General features: G+C 36.3%; 1 protein-coding gene across 3 annotated transcripts in view; it reads right to left on the minus strand.

The window, feature by feature from the left end:
- Nucleotides 1-589: 589 nt before the first annotated feature.
- LCOR (ligand dependent nuclear receptor corepressor) overlaps nt 590-19966 on the minus strand; it is a 343287-nt gene continuing 323910 nt past the window's right edge. For all 3 annotated transcript variants that reach the window (XM_085606418.1, XM_085606419.1, XM_085606420.1), the window contains one exon: nt 590-13653. In XM_085606418.1, coding sequence (XP_085462544.1) covers nt 8331-13653 — 5323 coding nt within the window. In that variant the 3' untranslated portion in view covers nt 590-8330. The remainder of the gene's footprint in view (nt 13654-19966) is intronic.

A 19966-nucleotide genomic window follows, 5' to 3' on the forward strand; every position in this document is an offset into this window, starting at 1 on the left:
CAGTCTAGGGAGGACCTGGCCTGGCAGATTGGGCTGGACTGTTCCCATTGGGCACAGGGTCAAGACGGATTTGCATATGGCTGGGTCCAAACTGGGGTGGCTCAGTGGGCAAAGAAACGATGGATTTAGGCCCAGATCTCTGTACTGGGGTGAATGTATGACATTTTTCTGCATTCAGTCCATTAATAGTTCTTTTTGGTACTGTAATCTTCTCCAGACTTTGTATCCCACAATGCGCACATCATGGTTCGCAGACATATAGAAATGCATAATGATTGATCAAAGACAGCAAACACAGTGATAAACTCAAATGGTACAATACAACATAATTAAGATTTCTTGTTCTTGACAGGCTTGTAGAAAATGATCTATAGCAGTGACAAGTGTCTTAGTTTGTTTGTGTCACGGGCTGACCAAGCCCACTAAGATGGAGACTCGTAAAAAAGTTAAATAAGTTTAATTTTCATCATGCAAAAGTCCCATATTGCTTCAAAGTAACAATTTTTAACTGTGGGTTAATCTTTATTGCTAAGAAAACAAAATTAATAAAACCAATACTGTTCCTATAATCACGACATCAACTGAAATCTGATGTTTGAATAAATTTTATTTATATAAAGGCTTCCTATACAAGGGAATACTCAAGGAGTAATTTTCTTATCAATAGACTAATCAAATTAATTTAAGAGAAAACACATCACAATCTATAAATTACTTAATGCACAACAAACCTTCTTAACATAAATATGCATGTATTACAGCATACATAATCCAAATTGCAGGTAAATCTCAAAATGAAACCAAATATCTTTACATCTTATACATTGGTTTAATGGGAAGGTGATCAATGACAAACACCAAGTTCAGTTATCAATAAAAGGCCATGTGACACATCAACCAGTCAGACTTCAAGATGTTTCAATTGTAGCGAATATGACGACAGTCACCCTTAAACATGCATCTTCTTTCATACACATGATCACTTTAGTCAGAGCTCCCTATGCTATTACAAGTCTGCACATTTAATTGACTTGTATGCAACATTACTAAAATACAAGATTTACAATTTGCTGCCCTGGTTCACACATCTGGTAAGAAATTAGCATGTAATCCTGAATTTCAATGTGAAGGTAGGTTTCAGTGACTTTTGAATAGTTCAACTCAGAAAGCAAAGGATTGTAGACATCGTCATGTTTATCCATCACCCCGGGTGCTCAAATTCTTGCAGTCTGAATTAAGTTGGTGTGAGTATATAACTGTGTCTGTTTCTGGTAGGACACAATCATCGGTAGGAAAGGTTAACTGAAATATGCCAGTGTTTCTGGGAAGGGTATATAGGTTTCACAGCAAGTGCTAGTGTACACAATAGTATAATTACACATTTGCAATGAAAGTTTTAATGAATGCTTTAATTCCTTAATGAGAACATATTCTAATTGCGAAATATGTTGGGTGGCCAGTCCTAAAAATATATTGGTGCACACTGTAGCCTCGTGCCTTTAACTATTGTTAATTTAGGACTTGAAGACCAATCAAAGTGCTGGATCCTAAACAGAAATACAGGAATATACAAACTATTTAAGGTATCAAGAGAAACCAAAGACAATATGAAATGTGGCTACCTTTGTAAACAATGCAGTTATGTGTTAAAAAAGTAACAGTACAATAATTAGCATATATAACTCGGACATACTGGTCAAGCTATAATACAAGTAGTGTAGTGCTTACAAAGAAGTATATAGATGGCAAATGGTCTTTAAGTTACATTGAGTTAGATATTGCAAAGAAATGTAACAGCTCTGCAGGGTGTGACAAATCAAACTGAAGCTTATGGAATGAAACATTCTAATTGCTTTATCACAGGTATGCAGCAACAACGGTACCTAAATGAGGCAAACTTCAAGTACTTCCAATATATCTCATCAGGGCATACACGAAAACACCCCCTACTATGCACCTGTATATAAACACACAGGGTGTGTGTGCATGTGTACAAATACATATACACACTGTGTATATAGACTCTTAGCTCTCCTTGTCTCCACAGGAAATGTGATGCCATAATGCTTATAAAAAACAATATACATTTAGAATAGTAGATCAGTTTAGAACATAGAAAGCCAAAGGTAGAACTCGAATTGTGTCATCGGTCTTCTTTCTTACATTTTAATAATATTCTCCAATAATCCATTTTGCCCAGCTAACGAAATTCTAATGGAATGCTTGACATCTTCAATACGCACATTAAACCAGCAATCATTTTTGTATGCAAGATTATGAGTTGTCTTAATCAAAAAAAAGTTGCTCTGTTAACAAATTAAAAACACTGTATTTATAAGAAATGACTGAAAATATTTTACACACCTGAATTTGTAGAAGAAAACTGTCACCTCCAAGTATGTTTATTTTTTTATTTTTGTGATGTAGTTAGTATAGTAAAATCCAACTGAGTCGCTCTAACTGGGCTTAAATAATGACGATCATTTATAGGGAAATCCTGAAAACTAGTCTTGCTTTGGTGGAACTAGTTGAAGCAGTGTTAAATGGAATTGAAGAAAATTAATAGTTGTATCTTCCCACTCAAAAAGTCACAAAGATTGGTATACAAATACACCATTGTTTCCATAACATGTAAATCAATGACTGATGAAACCAGCAACCGTGATCATCTTTAAAACAAAACTACAATAATTTACATAAAAAAACTTCCTTTCAAATATACAAATCTGCACACGCTAGGTAATGTTCAAAATATAAAGATGCAATAACGACAGATGACTGCATTCCACATGCTTGGAACATACATCATAATAGTGACAGAATGCAAACAGTCTCTTTTCTGTTCTTAGTTGGAAATAATGCTAGAAAAGCAACAATTGTATTCTCAAAGTACATGTTCTAATGCTCTATCGGTTAATTGCTTTGAATGTATTTTGGCACAGTAGAATCCTACTTTACAAGCCAGAAAGAATCTACAGTTCATTGGGAACAATTAAAGCTGTTGACATTAATTAAAGGACCTGCTCTTATCAGCATTTGGCATCTTTAGCCTTCACACAATAGACAGTGCCCACCTTATAAAACACACAAGGTTATCTTTTTCAACAGCCAAGTGATAGCTGCTGATTTTTAGCAAACACTGACCACTCTAAATACAGTCAAATACTACATAAAAGATGCAGTAATTTCCATGTTCAATGCATCTTTGCAGGACCAGAAGAGCTACACTTCTTACACAATCTGGGTTCAGGAACATACTAAATAGTGAAAACAAAATTCAGGAGGCAATGCTTTGATGACATATTTTAAGACTTAAAATATCTTTCAGGATGACACCAAATAAAGCAAAACTGAATTATATGAAATCAGATCAAATGCATGATGCACTTTTTTGCTCTGCATAAGATCATGTTTGATTTCTGATCAAAACAGTAATTGAAGAAGACCTACAACACAGTTGGGCTGTTCCCATCAGAGTGCATTACAGCTTGGAAAGGGAACAGAGCTGCTGTCTGTTTGACATGGCCAATGTAACTGAGATGTGTTTGAAAAACATTCTGTACCACCTGATAACTATATAATGACTTTTGTTTTATAGTTCTTTATTTACCTATATACATTTGCAGACCTTGCATATTTACTTACCCTAACATTTTCTACCACGAGACAATTGGGCCATTCTTTATATATTTATAAGGTAGAAGTATACAACAGCTGGTTTAGTTGCCTTTGTATTTTTATCAGATCACAAATCTCTGAAAATGCCAAGAGTATGGCTCCTAATTATTTGTACAAGAGGTAAACATATGTCTTGCTTCAGCCTCATAAAAAGAAATGGAATCCTTGCATCCATTCCATCTATACTTCACTGCCACTCAAATGTTTTTTAAATAAATGTAATGTGATATCAATCTGCATTCAAGGTGGCAAAGCTGAAACTGATGCTTTTACAATCGTTCACTATTTGCCATGAGCATGGAAGGAAAAAGCCACCAGAAGATAAAAGGAGGTGACAATTCTTAGGTGCAAATTGCAGAACCCCTTTATACATGACTTAATAAAGGGAAAACTGGTCTTAAAATAAATTCAGGCAGTAACGTAAATGACCCAGATTGCAAACATAACATGTTGCAAATTCATTTAGAGGGATAAACTTGCTACCAATGTATAACAATTTATAACAGTTTACTATTCACAGATTCATTTGGCTTATCAAACAACAACAAATAATAATGGTGTCATATTTAAACTCATTAGAAGATGTGATTATGTAAGTAATTTAACCATTTCCAGAGGGAGGAAGCTATGAGATTTAAGTAGACTTAATGTCCCAGTCACAAGAGTTAACAGCACAATTATGACCATAGCATCATTAAAAGAACATAATTAATATGATTTACAATTTAGCAAAAGTATCTGTCATGGCTAGATTTTATTTTCACTGGCTATTTCCCTTGGGTGTGGGAAGGTCATGATTTGCTTGCAATTAACATGCATAGTCCTACTACAGCCTGCTGCATATTTCACCCATAGAATTGCTTAGGTAAAGGGGTACATTTTAGGGACAACATTAGATGAATTATTACGCATTTTGCAAGGTAAATCTATAGGTCACTAAAACAAATCATGAATAATCAAATAAATAATATTTATATTTCTTTTATGCATAGATGAAGATAAAGTCATATGCACTAGGATAGTGGATTTTTTTCACTAACTATTAAGCAAGGGTGTACCATCTAAATTCCACTATCAGTAAACTATGTGTTTTAGAATTGACAATGAGCAGTGTCAAAGAGCATTTATTGTCATACCTCGAGCATAGCTATGACACTGACCACACATATTAAATGAAACAGATTTCCAGAATAACTCATGCCCAAGTTATGAATGCCTAGTTACCAGCACAAATTAGGTAGTCATAAGATTTTAATTTCTGCATTCCATAGCAAAGAGAACATACTTATCAATCTGCACAAAGCACTCCTGATGGGAATAGAGAGAGAATGAATGAGGAGAAAATACTACAGTAGAAAGTTCACACACTAAATATAGGTGGTGGAAACAAAATAAGATGCAAATCCCAAAATCTTGCTATTTTTAACAATCCGATAATATGCCATTAGGAACATTGTGGCTGAAGGTGGGAAGTGTGTCTCCCTTCCATTCTGAGCATTTGTCATCACTCTCTCTGGCAGTGATAACTTGACACCCAACATTCACTTTCCCACCAAATATCAAGCTTAGGAGAATGCTAATCGTGAACTTTTATGAGCTATTCTTTTATTGGTGGTTGGATCAAAGCTCATCTACTATCAAGGTCCAAAACACGTTTCTAACATCAGTACCAAAAATAAAGAAGTGCAAGATGAAGGACAAGGACACAGAAGCCCTGCAATGCTGATAATTGGTCCCCATGCCCACTCCTTATACAAGGAGAGAGTCCACACACTAATAAGGCTTTGAACTTTTTATTTCCTTTACATTGCAATTAAATCTTTACCCTGTATAATTTTTTTCACAAACTAAACCCGGGTTATGCATTGGACACTGCCAGCCTAAGAAATACAGCATCTAAAAAAAACACATTTTAGGATTTCTCACCATTTATCACTTTCAATGTGCCTGATAATATTGAGCTTTGAAAGTTTTGGCCATTTGTGGTGTTAGCCTATCATAGTCTGAGTAATCGTACACCGAACAAAATATATTGAAGCAATTAGGTTACCTGAAAGAGGTATACAAGCCAAAAGTCTTGAACCCTAAGCCCGGCCATAGGGAACCGCTACCCTTCACATTTTCTCTTCTGCTGTGGTATTACATGTTGGTGAAACAAAATTATTAAATTGATGCAATAATAAAACTGTTTAATATGTTGATAAGCAACATTCAAACAGCTGAAAGTATTTTGTTTGCTGTTGTGAAATGCTTTGTTTCTAGAGATGCCATGGCATACATGAAATGCTAATATGAATCTGAGTGAATACACTTTTGTTTAAGTATAACATGCTAGATAGATGGTAGCAAACTTACCAAGAGTGAAATGGAGAGAGCAAACATCCTATTACACTAGTAACAAACAATGAAGAGCAGAATCTTCTGATAATCGTTTTCTAACCGTAAATACTACATTATGACTGGATTCAGAAGGTTTAAGAACGGAGACCCCGATTTAAAAAAGTAGTAAATCTGCACTTCTAGAACACTTCTTATAAATGTGAGGAGTACTATTTTTTTTTATTCACAAACTCTTCCGGTAGTACACCAATTTGCACTTTAGAAAGGCTGCCCTGATGAGAAATAGCATTTTAAAAAAAAAACTTCTCTCTGGGGGAACATTTTTGCCAGTGGAGAAAATCCTTCACCCACGACCAAGTTTAGGGATGCTCTATTCCTGTTCTCACCCTAGAAGAAAATGTACTCCAGAGCTTTGCTTATGCAAATCTCCATTTCCAGGGTTGGAAAGTGTCAGAAAGGAGTATGTGGATGTCCAGTGTGTGGGCAGTCACAAACTCCCAAAGCAAAACACATCTTGATCCTATTACTCCTGGAATGGTCTTTACTGCTTAATTGTACACATGTGTAGTGTACATGTATGCAGAAGTAAATGCATTTACTCATCCTAGGTCTTCTTTTGTGGAAACCTAATACATGTAAAGCCAGTTAATTTACAGCCGAAAATTAGGTTGTGAATTGGGCCAAGTAGATCTTTTATCATTCTAGTGAGAGCAGAGCTTGTTTGAGGGACAGGAATGCACTTGCATGCAAAGAGGTTACCATACAAAAAATAAAAGACAAAACCACATATAATCGTGACATATGGAAAAAGATTAATTCCATGATAAATCATGTACGTTTTTTTGTCCTTCCAAAATGGGCGTAGTTATAGCCCTCTCTCAGGTTTAAGGGGTATAGCTGGGCATGCGGTCTCTTACAAGAGAGGACATACAATACTGCCAGTGAGTTGATCACATATAACAGAAAGACAGCGTAAATATCTTGAATACCACAGGTGAGGTGAGAAGTATGGGATCAATTGCCCAAATTTACTTCACATTTACTATGGAACCAAAATTCATGCAGTTGCACAAAGCCCGGATGTCTAGCGTAGAGCCACTTTGTAACACAATCATAGAAAAATAAGCAATTTGATAGATTATCAAATAACATGTTTACTCATCAAATGTGCAGTTAATGCAACAGTAACTCGTCCACTTTTTATTGCTGACGTTGTAGTTCCTTCACTCGATTCCTCATTACATTGGGTCGCTGCCTTGGCAGAAAGTACTTCTTTTGAAAAAATATGTTTTCCTGTTCATAAAAATAACACAATATCTATTGATAACCTACATCTGCGTGGCTCAAAGCATGTAACCGTAATATCACAACAAAGATTGTTTACTACTTTTTAACCGATGCAATTCAGGCGTATCAATACCATTAGTAAAGGGAAAAGAGGCTTGTAGAAAACCCATACTGGCTAGTGGAAAGAAATATTTGTGTCCAACAGACACCTTCCATTTAAGATAATGACAACTACGTTGATAAGTTTCGTAATGAGACTTTGACACAATGTCTTTATAGATTTTCTACCGAATTGACTGAATAAGCCCTCGTCAAACTGTTTAAAAACAGGGTGTTTCCATTTTTCACATTTATATAACATTTACTGAATTTTGAGGCCCTGTATCCGCCTGATTTGTTAGACTGTGAAAACATCACAGTGCAAGAAACTTGCAGAAGAAAAGAACAGTTTGCAATATTAGAACAGAGCATCCAACAGCATCAAAATACGCACATGCATAGTGGAACTATTATCATTCCCAACACTAAATACATTTAGATGGCAAGTAAAAAGTTTTTTTGTTTTTTTCTTTAAAGCAAAAAAACGTGTGCATGCCTAGAACTGCATTGTGTACAAAGAAATATATGGTCAGGTAACTAAATCAGGAAAGCAATGTTTAGCGGTAGAGATTTTTTCTTCTACAGTACAAGTGCTTGTGCATCAAGTATAAAATGCAAGCCTTTAATCACACAGGATAACTTTAAGACAAAATACCCCACAACGAAGTAAGGCACTGTACATTTAACTAAAAACTGCAATGCTGTCAAATCAAGCAGAGGCTCTTGAATAACACAGTTGCCTCGGCTTTGGAGAGAAACATTGTCTCTGCCAGAAGCAGGTAATAGTTGCACATAGTTATGGGTATTTTTGCTTTTTAGATTGACTGTGGATTTTTGGTAGGCCCGTTACAGCTTATAAAAGTAGTTTGTGTATGCAGAACAAACGTGACCTATTAAAATTTCATTTGACATGGCTATTATATTCTTCATCGCTTTGTAACTAGTCGCCTTTGTTTGGTGTGTGCAAGTGGGCGAGGTTGTGACTTCAGTTTGATCTTGTCCTCAAACACATCATTGGTGACCATAGTCTTCATGGACCTGGTGTGTGCTTTTCCAACATAGGGCTCATTCTTACGCTTTTTATTTGACTTGTAAGAAGACACTTTTGCTCCTTTGGCTTTTGGAGAAGTTGCCAACAGTGCGTTACTGGTCGTTTTAGTTTTACCTATGATTTTATTCCCTTTTAACAAGGATGGATTTTCTATCTGTACAACAGTATTTGATTCTACCTTTGCTTTTTTCTCGTTTAAGGATGCTGTATTTGACCCTTTACCAATGCATTTCAGCATATCCTGTTTTCTAGCAATTTGGACATTTGTCTGTGAATCTTTCTGTTCAACTTTACTAATTTTCTTAACTATTGGCCTAATCTTAACAGCTGAAATGGGAGAATCATTTGCGTCGCTGGAGTCTTGCTTTCTTTTCTTTTTCTCAGGCTCTGTGTCCGATTTGATGAAATCAAGAGATTGCCTTTTCTTTTTCTTAATTTTCAGATCCCCTTCTGAACCATCACAGTATCCATCATTTTCAACTTGTAATGTGCATTTAGGAGACTTTAAAGAAGTAAGACAAACATCTGTTTGACTAGGTTTTTTTTCATCTTCATTTGGCGCCTTTTTGCCACTGCTTATTTCACTATTTACCATGCAGTTGTGGGATCGCAGTTTTCCTCTCATGTTTGAGTATTTTCTCAATATGCGTGCACTGTCTGTTTTCACATTCTGAGTAGATTTAGCATTCCTATGGTCATTAACTGCATCTAAAACTGTTTTAGGAGATGAGCTGGTGGATGTGCTAGAATCACTATCCTCGAAAGGGTCACGGAATTTTGCCCACATTTTTTGAGTTTTTGAATTATTTTTTAAGGGTGATGCTGCAGGAAATTTCTTTAGGTGTTTCTTCAAGCGTTCAGCCTGTGCACTTGGGGGATAAGCACACCTCTGTACAGGAATCATTGCCATCGGAAAGTCCCCAGGCAATCTCGTAGTTACTTTTTTAACAATCACTAGAGACTTTGTTTCAGTTGTCTCTAAGAACCACTTACATATATCAGACAACTTGAAGGCCTTCATAAACAAAATCTGAATAGGAGAAAGTTTTTGAGCTTCTGAAGGATTCCTGATCTTTCGTACTCTTTTTTTAGTTTTCCAAATTTCTTTTAACTTATCTGCCTTGTTTTTTGCTCTGTGGATTGGCACTGCTTCTTTTTCAAGGAGAACCCACCCTTTCTGAACCTTCATGTACTTTGCATTAAAATCAGCAATGAGTTCCTGGTTTTCTTCCTCTGCAAGGCAATTTGCATACTTTACCGTACTGTTTTCTTGAGACTCCTCATTCAGAGCCACAGAGGGTTTGTTACATATATTTTCTTCTTTCCCGGAGGATAAACCATTATCTACCTTGGCATTAACAACTTTAGAATTTTCAGCTGTAAGTTCCTTTTCATTCAATGCTTCTCTTTTTGAGGCCAGCCTTAAATTGTGGTTTCTTAAAATTCGATTTTTTTGTTTCATGAATGTTCGTGATGGCTCAGGTGTGTTTCTGCTTGCACTACTATGAAATCTCTGTGAGCTGGCCAAGGAATCATGGCTCTTGGATCCAACAATGACTGTTTTATTCTTAATACTATCCAAATCCAGCGTGTTAATATGAACTGGTGTCATTTCAGTGTTTTGGGTTTGATTAACTGGACAATTTATAGACAGTTGAACTTTACGTTCATTTGTGTTCATATCCACCAGGATTTGTAACCCCTCTGCTGGATTATATGCGAGATTAGATTCAGACTTGGAGAAAACAGTGTCATCTTCAGCAATGCTTTTAGCTTGTATGTCTTTATACAACTGTCTCGTGATAACAGGGCATTCATCAGCAGAATTTTCAGAATCTTCTAGATTTGAGTCACTCATCTTTTCCAATAATGGCTTATTTAAACAGTCTACTGGAAAACTCACAGATAATGCTTTATGCAAATGCACTGTTCTTTGAAAACATTTAGCACCAGAACTTTTAACAAGCTTAATTTTGAGACATGGAACTTTAAGGTGACTGGAAGCAGAACATTCATTGCTGCTTAAAGCTGCTGAACACAAGAACTGACTCCGCAGACGTCTGTCAGACTTAATGACGTTAGATTTCTTTTTCTTTTTTGATTTCTTCTTAAGAACATTTTTATCTACATTTTCCTTTTTGAGAGGTTCAGACTTTTTATGATTGTCTTGCACAGTTTCTGATTTACCAGATCCAACTTTCTTTACTTTTTTGGGATCTGTATTACCTATCAATTGTTCACATACCTTCTCTCGATGAGAACCTTGCTGTTTTTTTGCTGTATTATTACTGCAAGCATTTACTGCTGATCTTTTTGATGTATTATGCTGCTTGGCAGGCTTTTTTGATTTTCTAATGGAAGCAGCCGGAAGAGAAGCGGAGACATTGCCACCACATTCATCTGATTTGACTATATGTGAAGGGGAAATGCTGCCACATTCATCTGATTTGACTATATGTGAAGGGGAAACAAGGGCAACATTTATTACTCCTTCTCCTCTGATAACCTCTAAGGGAGATGCTGGTTTAATGCATATATCCTTTTCTCCAACGGAACTCTCCGAGGGAGATGCAGGTATCAACTTAGTTCCAAGATCATCTTCTGATAAAGGTACATCCCCAAAGCATTCAATCATGTTGCTATCAGAAATAGGAAAGGAAGATGTATATTTTGAGTCTAAAGCTTCTTGTACACTTAAAATTGAGGAAGATGCATCTCCATTAGCAACATTATCATCACTATGCAAATCAAAAGTAGTTGCTCCAGAGTCCAAAACTTCTTTTTCATTTGACCCATTCAAGAAAGATATCGAGTCTGACTCTTCTTTGTTTTCTTCGGAGAAAGAAGCACCATTCGAATCTGAGGATTTTTCTATGGGACAAATGATGCGATTCTCAAAAATATCACCACATACATCCTCTGAAGATTCTGTAGTTTCTACTGCTGCTTCAATATGAGCATCTTCTGTGGAAAAATCATCTCTAGAGCCAACAGGATCTTTTCTAGGTGTATCTTCTAATGAAAGAGCAAGTGTAAAGTCTACACTATCTTCACCATAGAACCCCTCTGGGGAGTAGGGAGATCTACAGTCCCCAAGATCTTCTTGAACATCTTCCAGGGAAAGAGTTAGTCTAGAGTCGATATGACACTCTTCAAGTGAACTCTTTGAAGAAAATGCAGCAGTGATATTTACAGGGTCTTCAACATTTGCAATTTCTTCAGTATCAAGTGATTCAGCGCTTCTAGACTGCGTACTGTTTTTATTTTCAAAAGTAGGATCATTGTTGGCGTTTCTGTGTAGTTCTTCCAGCAACTCTAGAGTGGCATACTCTGATTCGGGGCCTAAAGGCTCTTTTTCAAATGGAGCAACAAAGGGATAAACGGGAGTAGAGATTTCAGGATATGCTGTATTCTCAACAACAATTTTATTGGTACACTCAGCATCACTATTGAGTTTTAAATTCAAAACCTCTGTTGAACCAGCTGTGTTGGAGTCCACAAAGCCCTTCTCCATAAGAAAGCTAACAGGAGCTTCTATGCTGTTCACTTCAGGGATGTTTTTATTTAGGGGTGCGGCACAGACCTGTATTTCTTCAGGTGCACTTGTAAAACTTTTTGATAGCTTCGTATCTTCTTCATTTTTCACACTGGACGATAAAGTGACAGCTTTACATTGAAACTCAACAGAAATATCCTCTTGGGTCTTTTCTGCATGAGAAACCATTGCCATTAAAGGACTAGTTGCAGCTTCCCTTGCAACAAGCAAAGCAGAATCTCCTGATTCAAGCTGTAATTTTCGCTCAACAGCTATAGAGGAAACTTCATATTTATCTTTATGACATGGACTTCCTGGTAACGAAACATCAACAGAAGTGACATTGATTTCAGTCTTTTCTGGACTTGCCACAACAGCCATTTGCACAAGGGGAAGAGTAGTTGACAAAGACTGGCTTGGAAATACTAATCTTTCTTTTATAAGCTTTGAGCAGTTTAGTATCTCTACTGCCGTTGAACTTCGAAATAATGTGCGAACAGTGGAAATCTCACAATATTCACCGTTGAATAAATAGCCACGGGTACTTTTTCGTGCAGTCTTTCGTGAAGATAAAATCGACCCCTTATTTTCAAACTGGCATTCAGTTATTGGTTGGCTGATATAAACAACATCACATTGATTATCATAATCATTTATACGCACTCCTGAAGCTCTTTTACAATTGCGAACTGTTTTTATTGTGTCTGGGGCAGGCTTCATGTTCACATGTTTACTGGAAGCCTTACGTAATGTGGGGCAATTATCTTTAGAGTTATCAATTTTACATTTAGTACCCTGGTGTAGAGGAATACCAATTTTATGTCTTCCTTGAGCAGTTAGACTTTCCTGGTTTGGACTTACAGGTCGTTCATTTATTTCTAAATCCTCTTTCAGGGAAGATATTGTTTTTGACTGCAATGAATTTCCCTTATCTACTTTTTTAGCTGAACATATCACATCAGAATCAAGAGTCTCTTCTGATAAGGTTTTCAATAAAGCTTTCTGAGACACATTACTATTGGTACCATGATCAATGTTAAGAGATGGAATTTTTACTTCAACAGAACAGTTGACTGGCATCTTTTCTCGACTGCGTTCTTCCTCTTTGACAGAGTTCTTTACATCAGATGTTGATTCAGATGTAGCAGCGACAGCACCTTTATCAACACCTTCGGAAACATGACCTACATTTAATATTGTATTTGATGCAGCAAAGCATTCGGGGGTGAAGACTGTAGTTGGAGTTCCAAAGCGACTTTCGGATAGATCTGTGGACTCTTCTTTGATAGTACTAATGCACTTCTCTCCATCCGAACATTTGACTTTTGTAGAAGACTTTGTATTTTTCTCCTTCAAATGTTCACAGCATACACAAATTGAATTATGTGAATCGGAATGATTTACATGCAGTTCCGAGGCTACATTAACCCTTTCTTCAGAAAAGACGTCATCTTTATCCCGCATGTTGGAATAATGCGTATCACATATGCTACAGGCAGATGCATTTATGTCTTCAGGTGATAATTGTCCTTCAATATCCAGGTCACTCAACATATGAACATACTGCTTCTGGTGATGTGGACTTAATGTGACCATTAACTTTTCAGGTGTGGGCGTCTTCTGTGATTTCTGATTAATTAACTCTGTTGGTGACGTTTTATCACTAAAAATGAAAACAAAAAGCAAAGACACATGTAAAATCATTTAAAGCCACATAACATTGGGTTTCCAAAGTAAATGCATTTTCTCAGTTAATGTTGCTTTTTCTCCATGTTTCTCATCTACGTACACATGTCTACAAGTCTAAGTGAACTAATCTGTATTGTATCCCAGCCCTATTCACTAAGAGATATTACACTAAACCTTTAAAAGTTAAGTATCAATTCCTCCAATTATATGAACTGGAAATACATACTTGGAAACGGATGTTCAAATATAATCAGATTGAAGAGTTTGTTCAGTTCAGGAAAATTAAAGTTATATAGACTTCTATGGTTACAGATGCAAAGGCACAACATTACATGTTAAACAAAATTTTAGAACCAGCATCCAATATATAAAAATAAAAAAATGCACCAACACGTCTTCATGCATTATACTTTATGTCCTAAGATATATGTTAAACCCATATCACCCAATTACTTCCACATTTCATTAGTAAAACTGATTGCTCAAGGACTTGCTTCTTGTACCTTAAAATTAATGTTAAAAGAAGTAACTTAACTGTCTCTTGTATGCTCGTTCAGTAATATCTTGCACACTTCAGCACAAGTTTTTATTTTATAGTTTTATTTATAAATTATCTAATAAAAATCATGCCTTTTCTGTAACGGATACACTTCCAGCACATGAGTAACAAACTCTGCCACTTTGTAATTTGAGTTTGTATCTTTCAGTTGTAAAATTATCTTCATCACCGTTTACCTTCAGTGTTAATAGGACTCTTGTTAGAACACTGCTGTATAGTCATAATCGTAGAAAGTTGAGATTCTTCTGTCCAAGCAGGCGGAAATGCTAACATTTGGAGTACTCCATTTAACTCCATCTTTTTCAGCAAGCATATGTAGTTGTAAGGTTATATTGTATTTGCTAATAGTTCCAAGCCTATTATTGCGATTGCTAACAATATACATAGAATGGGCTTTGGGTTGTCCTCTATCAACTACTAGCTTACTTGACCAGCCTCTTTCAGCCCTTGGTTTGAGATTTTATCAATCATGTCTTTTCAGCCCGGTGGAGCATTTCGCTCTCATCTAATGCTATTGGCAGTTTAGGTGTATTATACCACATCAACTGCTTGCATAAGACTGCATGAGCACATAAGGGACTACTATACTACTATAGACCCCTCTTGTATATTCCAGCTGGCTTCTCTCTGTAGGTCTTGTCCTAATGTACCAAAACTGCACATGTTACTACACTAAACCCAGACCTATTGGCTTTACTAATGCCTGTTCCACATACTCATACCTGGAAATGGTAGAATTCTGTAGTGTATACCAGTAATTGTCAGCAAGTTCTTTCTATATACTTGACTTGCGTTATGCTTCACATTCAATTCAATAGAATATATGGCTGTGCTATCCTCACAAGCTCAAGAGTACTATTGTAACTGTTTATGTTAAACAACACACTTGCACTTAGTGGAAAAATGTGCTCCCTATACCTCTAGTAGAAATACCACATACATGCTCTAAGTGGTTGCATACTTAAAATAGGCAGAAATCTCTGACAAAGCAACTGTAGGATATAGGTAGGAAGAACCACGCTACTTTCAATCCATTTAACCTTCACATTTACAGATCAGGCAAAATCCCTGCCAAAATTACCAAAGTTAGATTTGTCCAGATACCATATATTGCCCTTAGCAGCCCTGCTACTCTCCCAAGTATAGAGACTCTACGAATGTTACTGCCTAAAGACAGTCCCAGTATTTCACCATGTAGAACCCAGAAAATGTTTCCTAGCAGCTCTAACAAGTAATAAGATACCAAGAATCCTTACCTGTAAACACTGACTCCCAAACTCGGTGTCATCCCCTTTCTCAAGCCACATTACAACACGGAAGGTCAGGGTATTACTATAGCCACCTCTCCTTATTAACGTAAATATTACTACTAACTGTAACACAACCAACGCTGGGAGGAAATAAGAAGCAACACATCTAGCCAAAACAATAGCAAATGTCATACAAAGACTAACCAAGGCCATCTAGTCAAACAGGCAGAAGTACCAATGGTTATTCCCACAAAGACAAAGAGGATCCGCACAGATTACAATAAATGTTCACCTCCAAGTCATGTAAAAACAATGGTTACAAAGGTCAGAATCAATTACACAAAAGCCTAGCCACCATTGCAAACCCAAGGAACAAGGCTTTTAAGTCAAGGCACTCCTGGATGTAGAAAAGGCAATCTGTTAAGTCCACCACCACTTAACAGACAAGATGCAAAGATATTGCAATGCTAACAAATTGAAAGCACTGTATCCCATTACTAGACATCCAACCCAGAAAGAAGTAATCCCATATCATTAAGTGGCAACAGCTTTTACAAGTTTGAGCAAGTACAAATCCTCACTATCAGCTTAGGAAGTTCCAAAGCGGAGAGCTCAGCTATGTTACTTCTCATTTTGATACATATCTTTATGTGCTATGGGATTCTAAATGGGCAAGTTCTTAAAACCTCTCCACACCCTTTGACATGCTTTTGCAGGTACCACTACTCCACACACATAAAACCAAAATTTGCATTAAAAGCACTGCCCTCAAACGTCTCGCTTCCTACCTTTATCATTGAGCGAGCCAATAGACATGCAAGCTCCCAATTCTAACAGTATCCTTGCCTTAAATACTACTAAAATCCATTCCTCTCACTATGCCTCAACTTTTGAAGTATGCATCGGAAGAATGGATGCATTATTGATCTACTAATATGTAAATGATACATAACAGTACCCAAAAGTCAGTATGCACAAGGGCAATGACAACCACCGAAGTCATATAAATTTAGGTTTACTATCTCATCAAAAACTCAATACCCCCAAAATTGAATTTTCAATCCTAAGTAGATAGTCTTCCATCCTGAAAAGCCAATCAGCTCTTTCATTACTCAGGATAACGTTGATAATATGTGAATAACGCTTGTAGTTAAATAGAGAAACAAACGTTAGAGAGAATGTTTCTCAGCAAAGACATGCAGAAGCTGACCTGAAAGCCTAGCCAGATGGTTTTGTATCTGTAACTACTAAGCAATTACCAAGCTATTAGCACCAGGGATGGTACTGCCAATATATAAAGAACACAGTTATAAAATACTGAAATTTAAAGCATTAACTTTCCAGTAAGCAGGGGAAGTGTTTTACTATCAGATATCATTCTGGAACACTGTTTGGCCAACAAAACATTATTTTGGAAATCAATTGCTTATATTTGTTTTCTATAAACAATTAGTAACTACCTTTTACATCTGAATGTTAATTCTCCAGTCTATTATTAGCAAAAGGAAACTCTTACTAAGTTTTTAAAGAAACTGATATTTGTGGATACAAGAGGGACGATTTAATAATTTTCTTGAAGGTGGCTTTAAAGAACTGTTAAAGCAAATTTCACCTGCAAGGCTATCGATTTTGTTAATTTGAAACAACATCCTGAATTGAGACTACAATTTAGGGACTGAGTGTCAACACGTTTCTGCAGGTGTGAAGAAATTACCACCAAATGAAAGTATGGCTAAAATAATGTAAACTAGATACTTTGTGTATAGCCATTTGTGTCTTTGCAGTTTTCTTCAGGCAGTAAACATTATGTGTACATTTTCTAGGCATAAGAATCAGAAAACATGCATTACTAGTGGGAAGCAATAACACAATTGCATTATAATGTGATATATATTAGTAATAACCGTATAAGCATATTATGGGGGTTCCTAATCTGTCTCTATGGTTTGTTTTCATAGTACAAACCGTGAACAACACTTAAGAGATGTACCTTTCCTGCATGGGTTGTCACTTGCTGCAAAATTTAATATTCTTTGGGAATAGCCCCAACATTCATAGTTACAGCTTGTGTTACTCCCCGAAATCCCAAACTTACTGACCTATAGTGAAACCATATATTCTGTTTATAAAAACAACCCTTTACTCATTCACCTCCAGGAGAACAATAGAGAATCCCTTGTTGGGTCAAACTATTTTACAGCTTTAACGTCACTAGAAGTGATCCAAAGGGTCACAGTGATACATAGTTCAATGTACTACTCCACATTACATTCTGGTAAGCATATAGTGACATATGTTTGCCTGTGTTATATTTGTACATCAAAGGTAATGTTAATTTGGCCTTTGACATCATTTGTCAATGTCCTATCCAATCTCCTTTATTAGTGACAGTGATATTTTTTGCCACTGTTATCATTTTGACTTGAAGGTTGAGGTCTCTGGTCTGAGCCAAAGATGGCCATTACTTTGGACACTCATGGATACTCTGGCCAGCTGGTCTCATCTTTTCTCCTCTTTGTCCTTTGCCAAGTGATGTCATGTCCTCAACAGTGTCAATGCAGCTTTGCTGTTTGCTAGTGTTTCTTTTTCTCTAGGCCACCTACTTGTAATGGCAGTATATATCTTTTAGGGCTTTGTGAGCAAACGAGAGATCCCCATCTGTATCGGAAAAATCAACTGTTAGAGATTACTTTCCACTTCAGACCAATCTTTTAATCGAACCATATGTAACTTATGAAATGCCACAACATCATTGTTTTCATTGTATACGTTTTAGATAACAAAATTATTATATAATTTGTTTGCTATCCCTAGAGGTAGTTCGTTTTAAACTGCTTCCATCGCATGCAGTTGTGATAATATTTCAGTTCGGGACACTTTGTACTTTTATATTTTTTGCGCACTGTACAAAACATTAAGTACATCTTTGACTCTACCTCTATTGGTTAATAGGCACTTTCATCAAGTACAACCTGCCATGTTCTATTTAGTGTTGTTATCTGATGTATTAACCTGTTTTAACCTGGCTTGTTTCTTATCTGTTGCTGTCCGATTATTCAAGATTTTATCCAATGTATGATGTGCTTTGCTTTTTACAGGGTGTTTTTCGAATGTGTAATATCTGTATCCATTGTATGATGCATTTATTGCTTCTGTTCCTGTTGGTGATACAAAGCTATGCTTTCATAGAGGGGAAATTACATTTTACAGACACAATTTAATTATCTTTCATCTGGGGGTCCAATCTTAGAAGCTGGTAAAAATTAACCTAGGTGTATTGGAAAACACCACAGGGTATGCATTATTTTCTCAGGCTATGTAGATATCTACAATTAATAAGTTTTGAAAAATTGAATTGTTGCAATCCTCCACTTCAATTACGGGAAGTTTTTTATCATTCAATTTGCATGTTGTAGAATATGTTCTACATTGTATATCAAAACATATCCTGCTGAAAAGGTAAGCTCATACAAACAGTTGTAATCTAAAACACTAATCTGTAAAAGTTCTGAAGTACCAAGCGTAGAATATAATTGAAAATTGAAGGAATGTTGAATGGTGTGGATTTAAAGATAAGCACATGCTTGCACTATGTAAATAGTCCAGGGGTAATTAAAAAAACCTGCATATGCTTATCACTTGAAGTAATTTGAAAAGCAAAGATTTCTTTACAATTTGTGTATATGGGGGGGGGGGGGGGGGGGAACAATACAGATGGATGTACCGTTGACGGATATTTTTGCTTTTTACCTGTGAAAAGATTTCTTTACAAAAGAAATTAGAGAAATTAAAAGAATTATTATTACACATTTGCTGTGTGTGGTTTTTGTTACAGTTTGGTCAAAACATTGTTCTTGAAGAATTAGAATTCCACAAAATATGCCCATTATAATATATTAAATTGTAATAAGATCGTAATGAAGGTAGTGACTCGTACGAAACTAGTATTAGGTTGGGCAGCAATTGAGGCTCTAAACGTTGCACCTACTGCCCAACCTTACACCCACCTCACTGATGCATAATTGTCTTTCCTAACAAATAAGCCTAAAAATGGCTAGCAACACTTGGCTCAGATCTTTCAATTGCAAAAGAAATGTTAAATTTTTGTTTGGCACAGAAACCTTGGATTTCTGGATGCTTTGAACATACTTCAACTGTTAAAAAATGTCACCAAGAGTATTCAAACTCTCCCTTCTACTCTCCATACATGTACCCTCCTGCTACCTATCCCTGAACTAGCTGTCTCTCCCACTTATCCCAAAAGTACAACCTTCTAATCATTCAAATACATTTCCGAATCATAGAAACTGCATGGCCCCAGTAATCAACACTTCATTCATTACCATGGCTGAATATAGGTATAGTACTGTCTCTCATCCCTACTGATGTCTTACATCAACCATAACCATCTACTGGTGAATTACCAGTTTGGAGTGTGAGCTAGCTTCAGCACCAAGACAGGGACCTTAAAAGTTCTA

The sequence above is a fragment of the Triturus cristatus genome, chromosome 1_2 (genome assembly GCF_964204655.1).
Source record: "Triturus cristatus chromosome 1_2, aTriCri1.1, whole genome shotgun sequence".
NCBI lineage: Eukaryota > Metazoa > Chordata > Amphibia > Caudata > Salamandridae > Triturus > Triturus cristatus.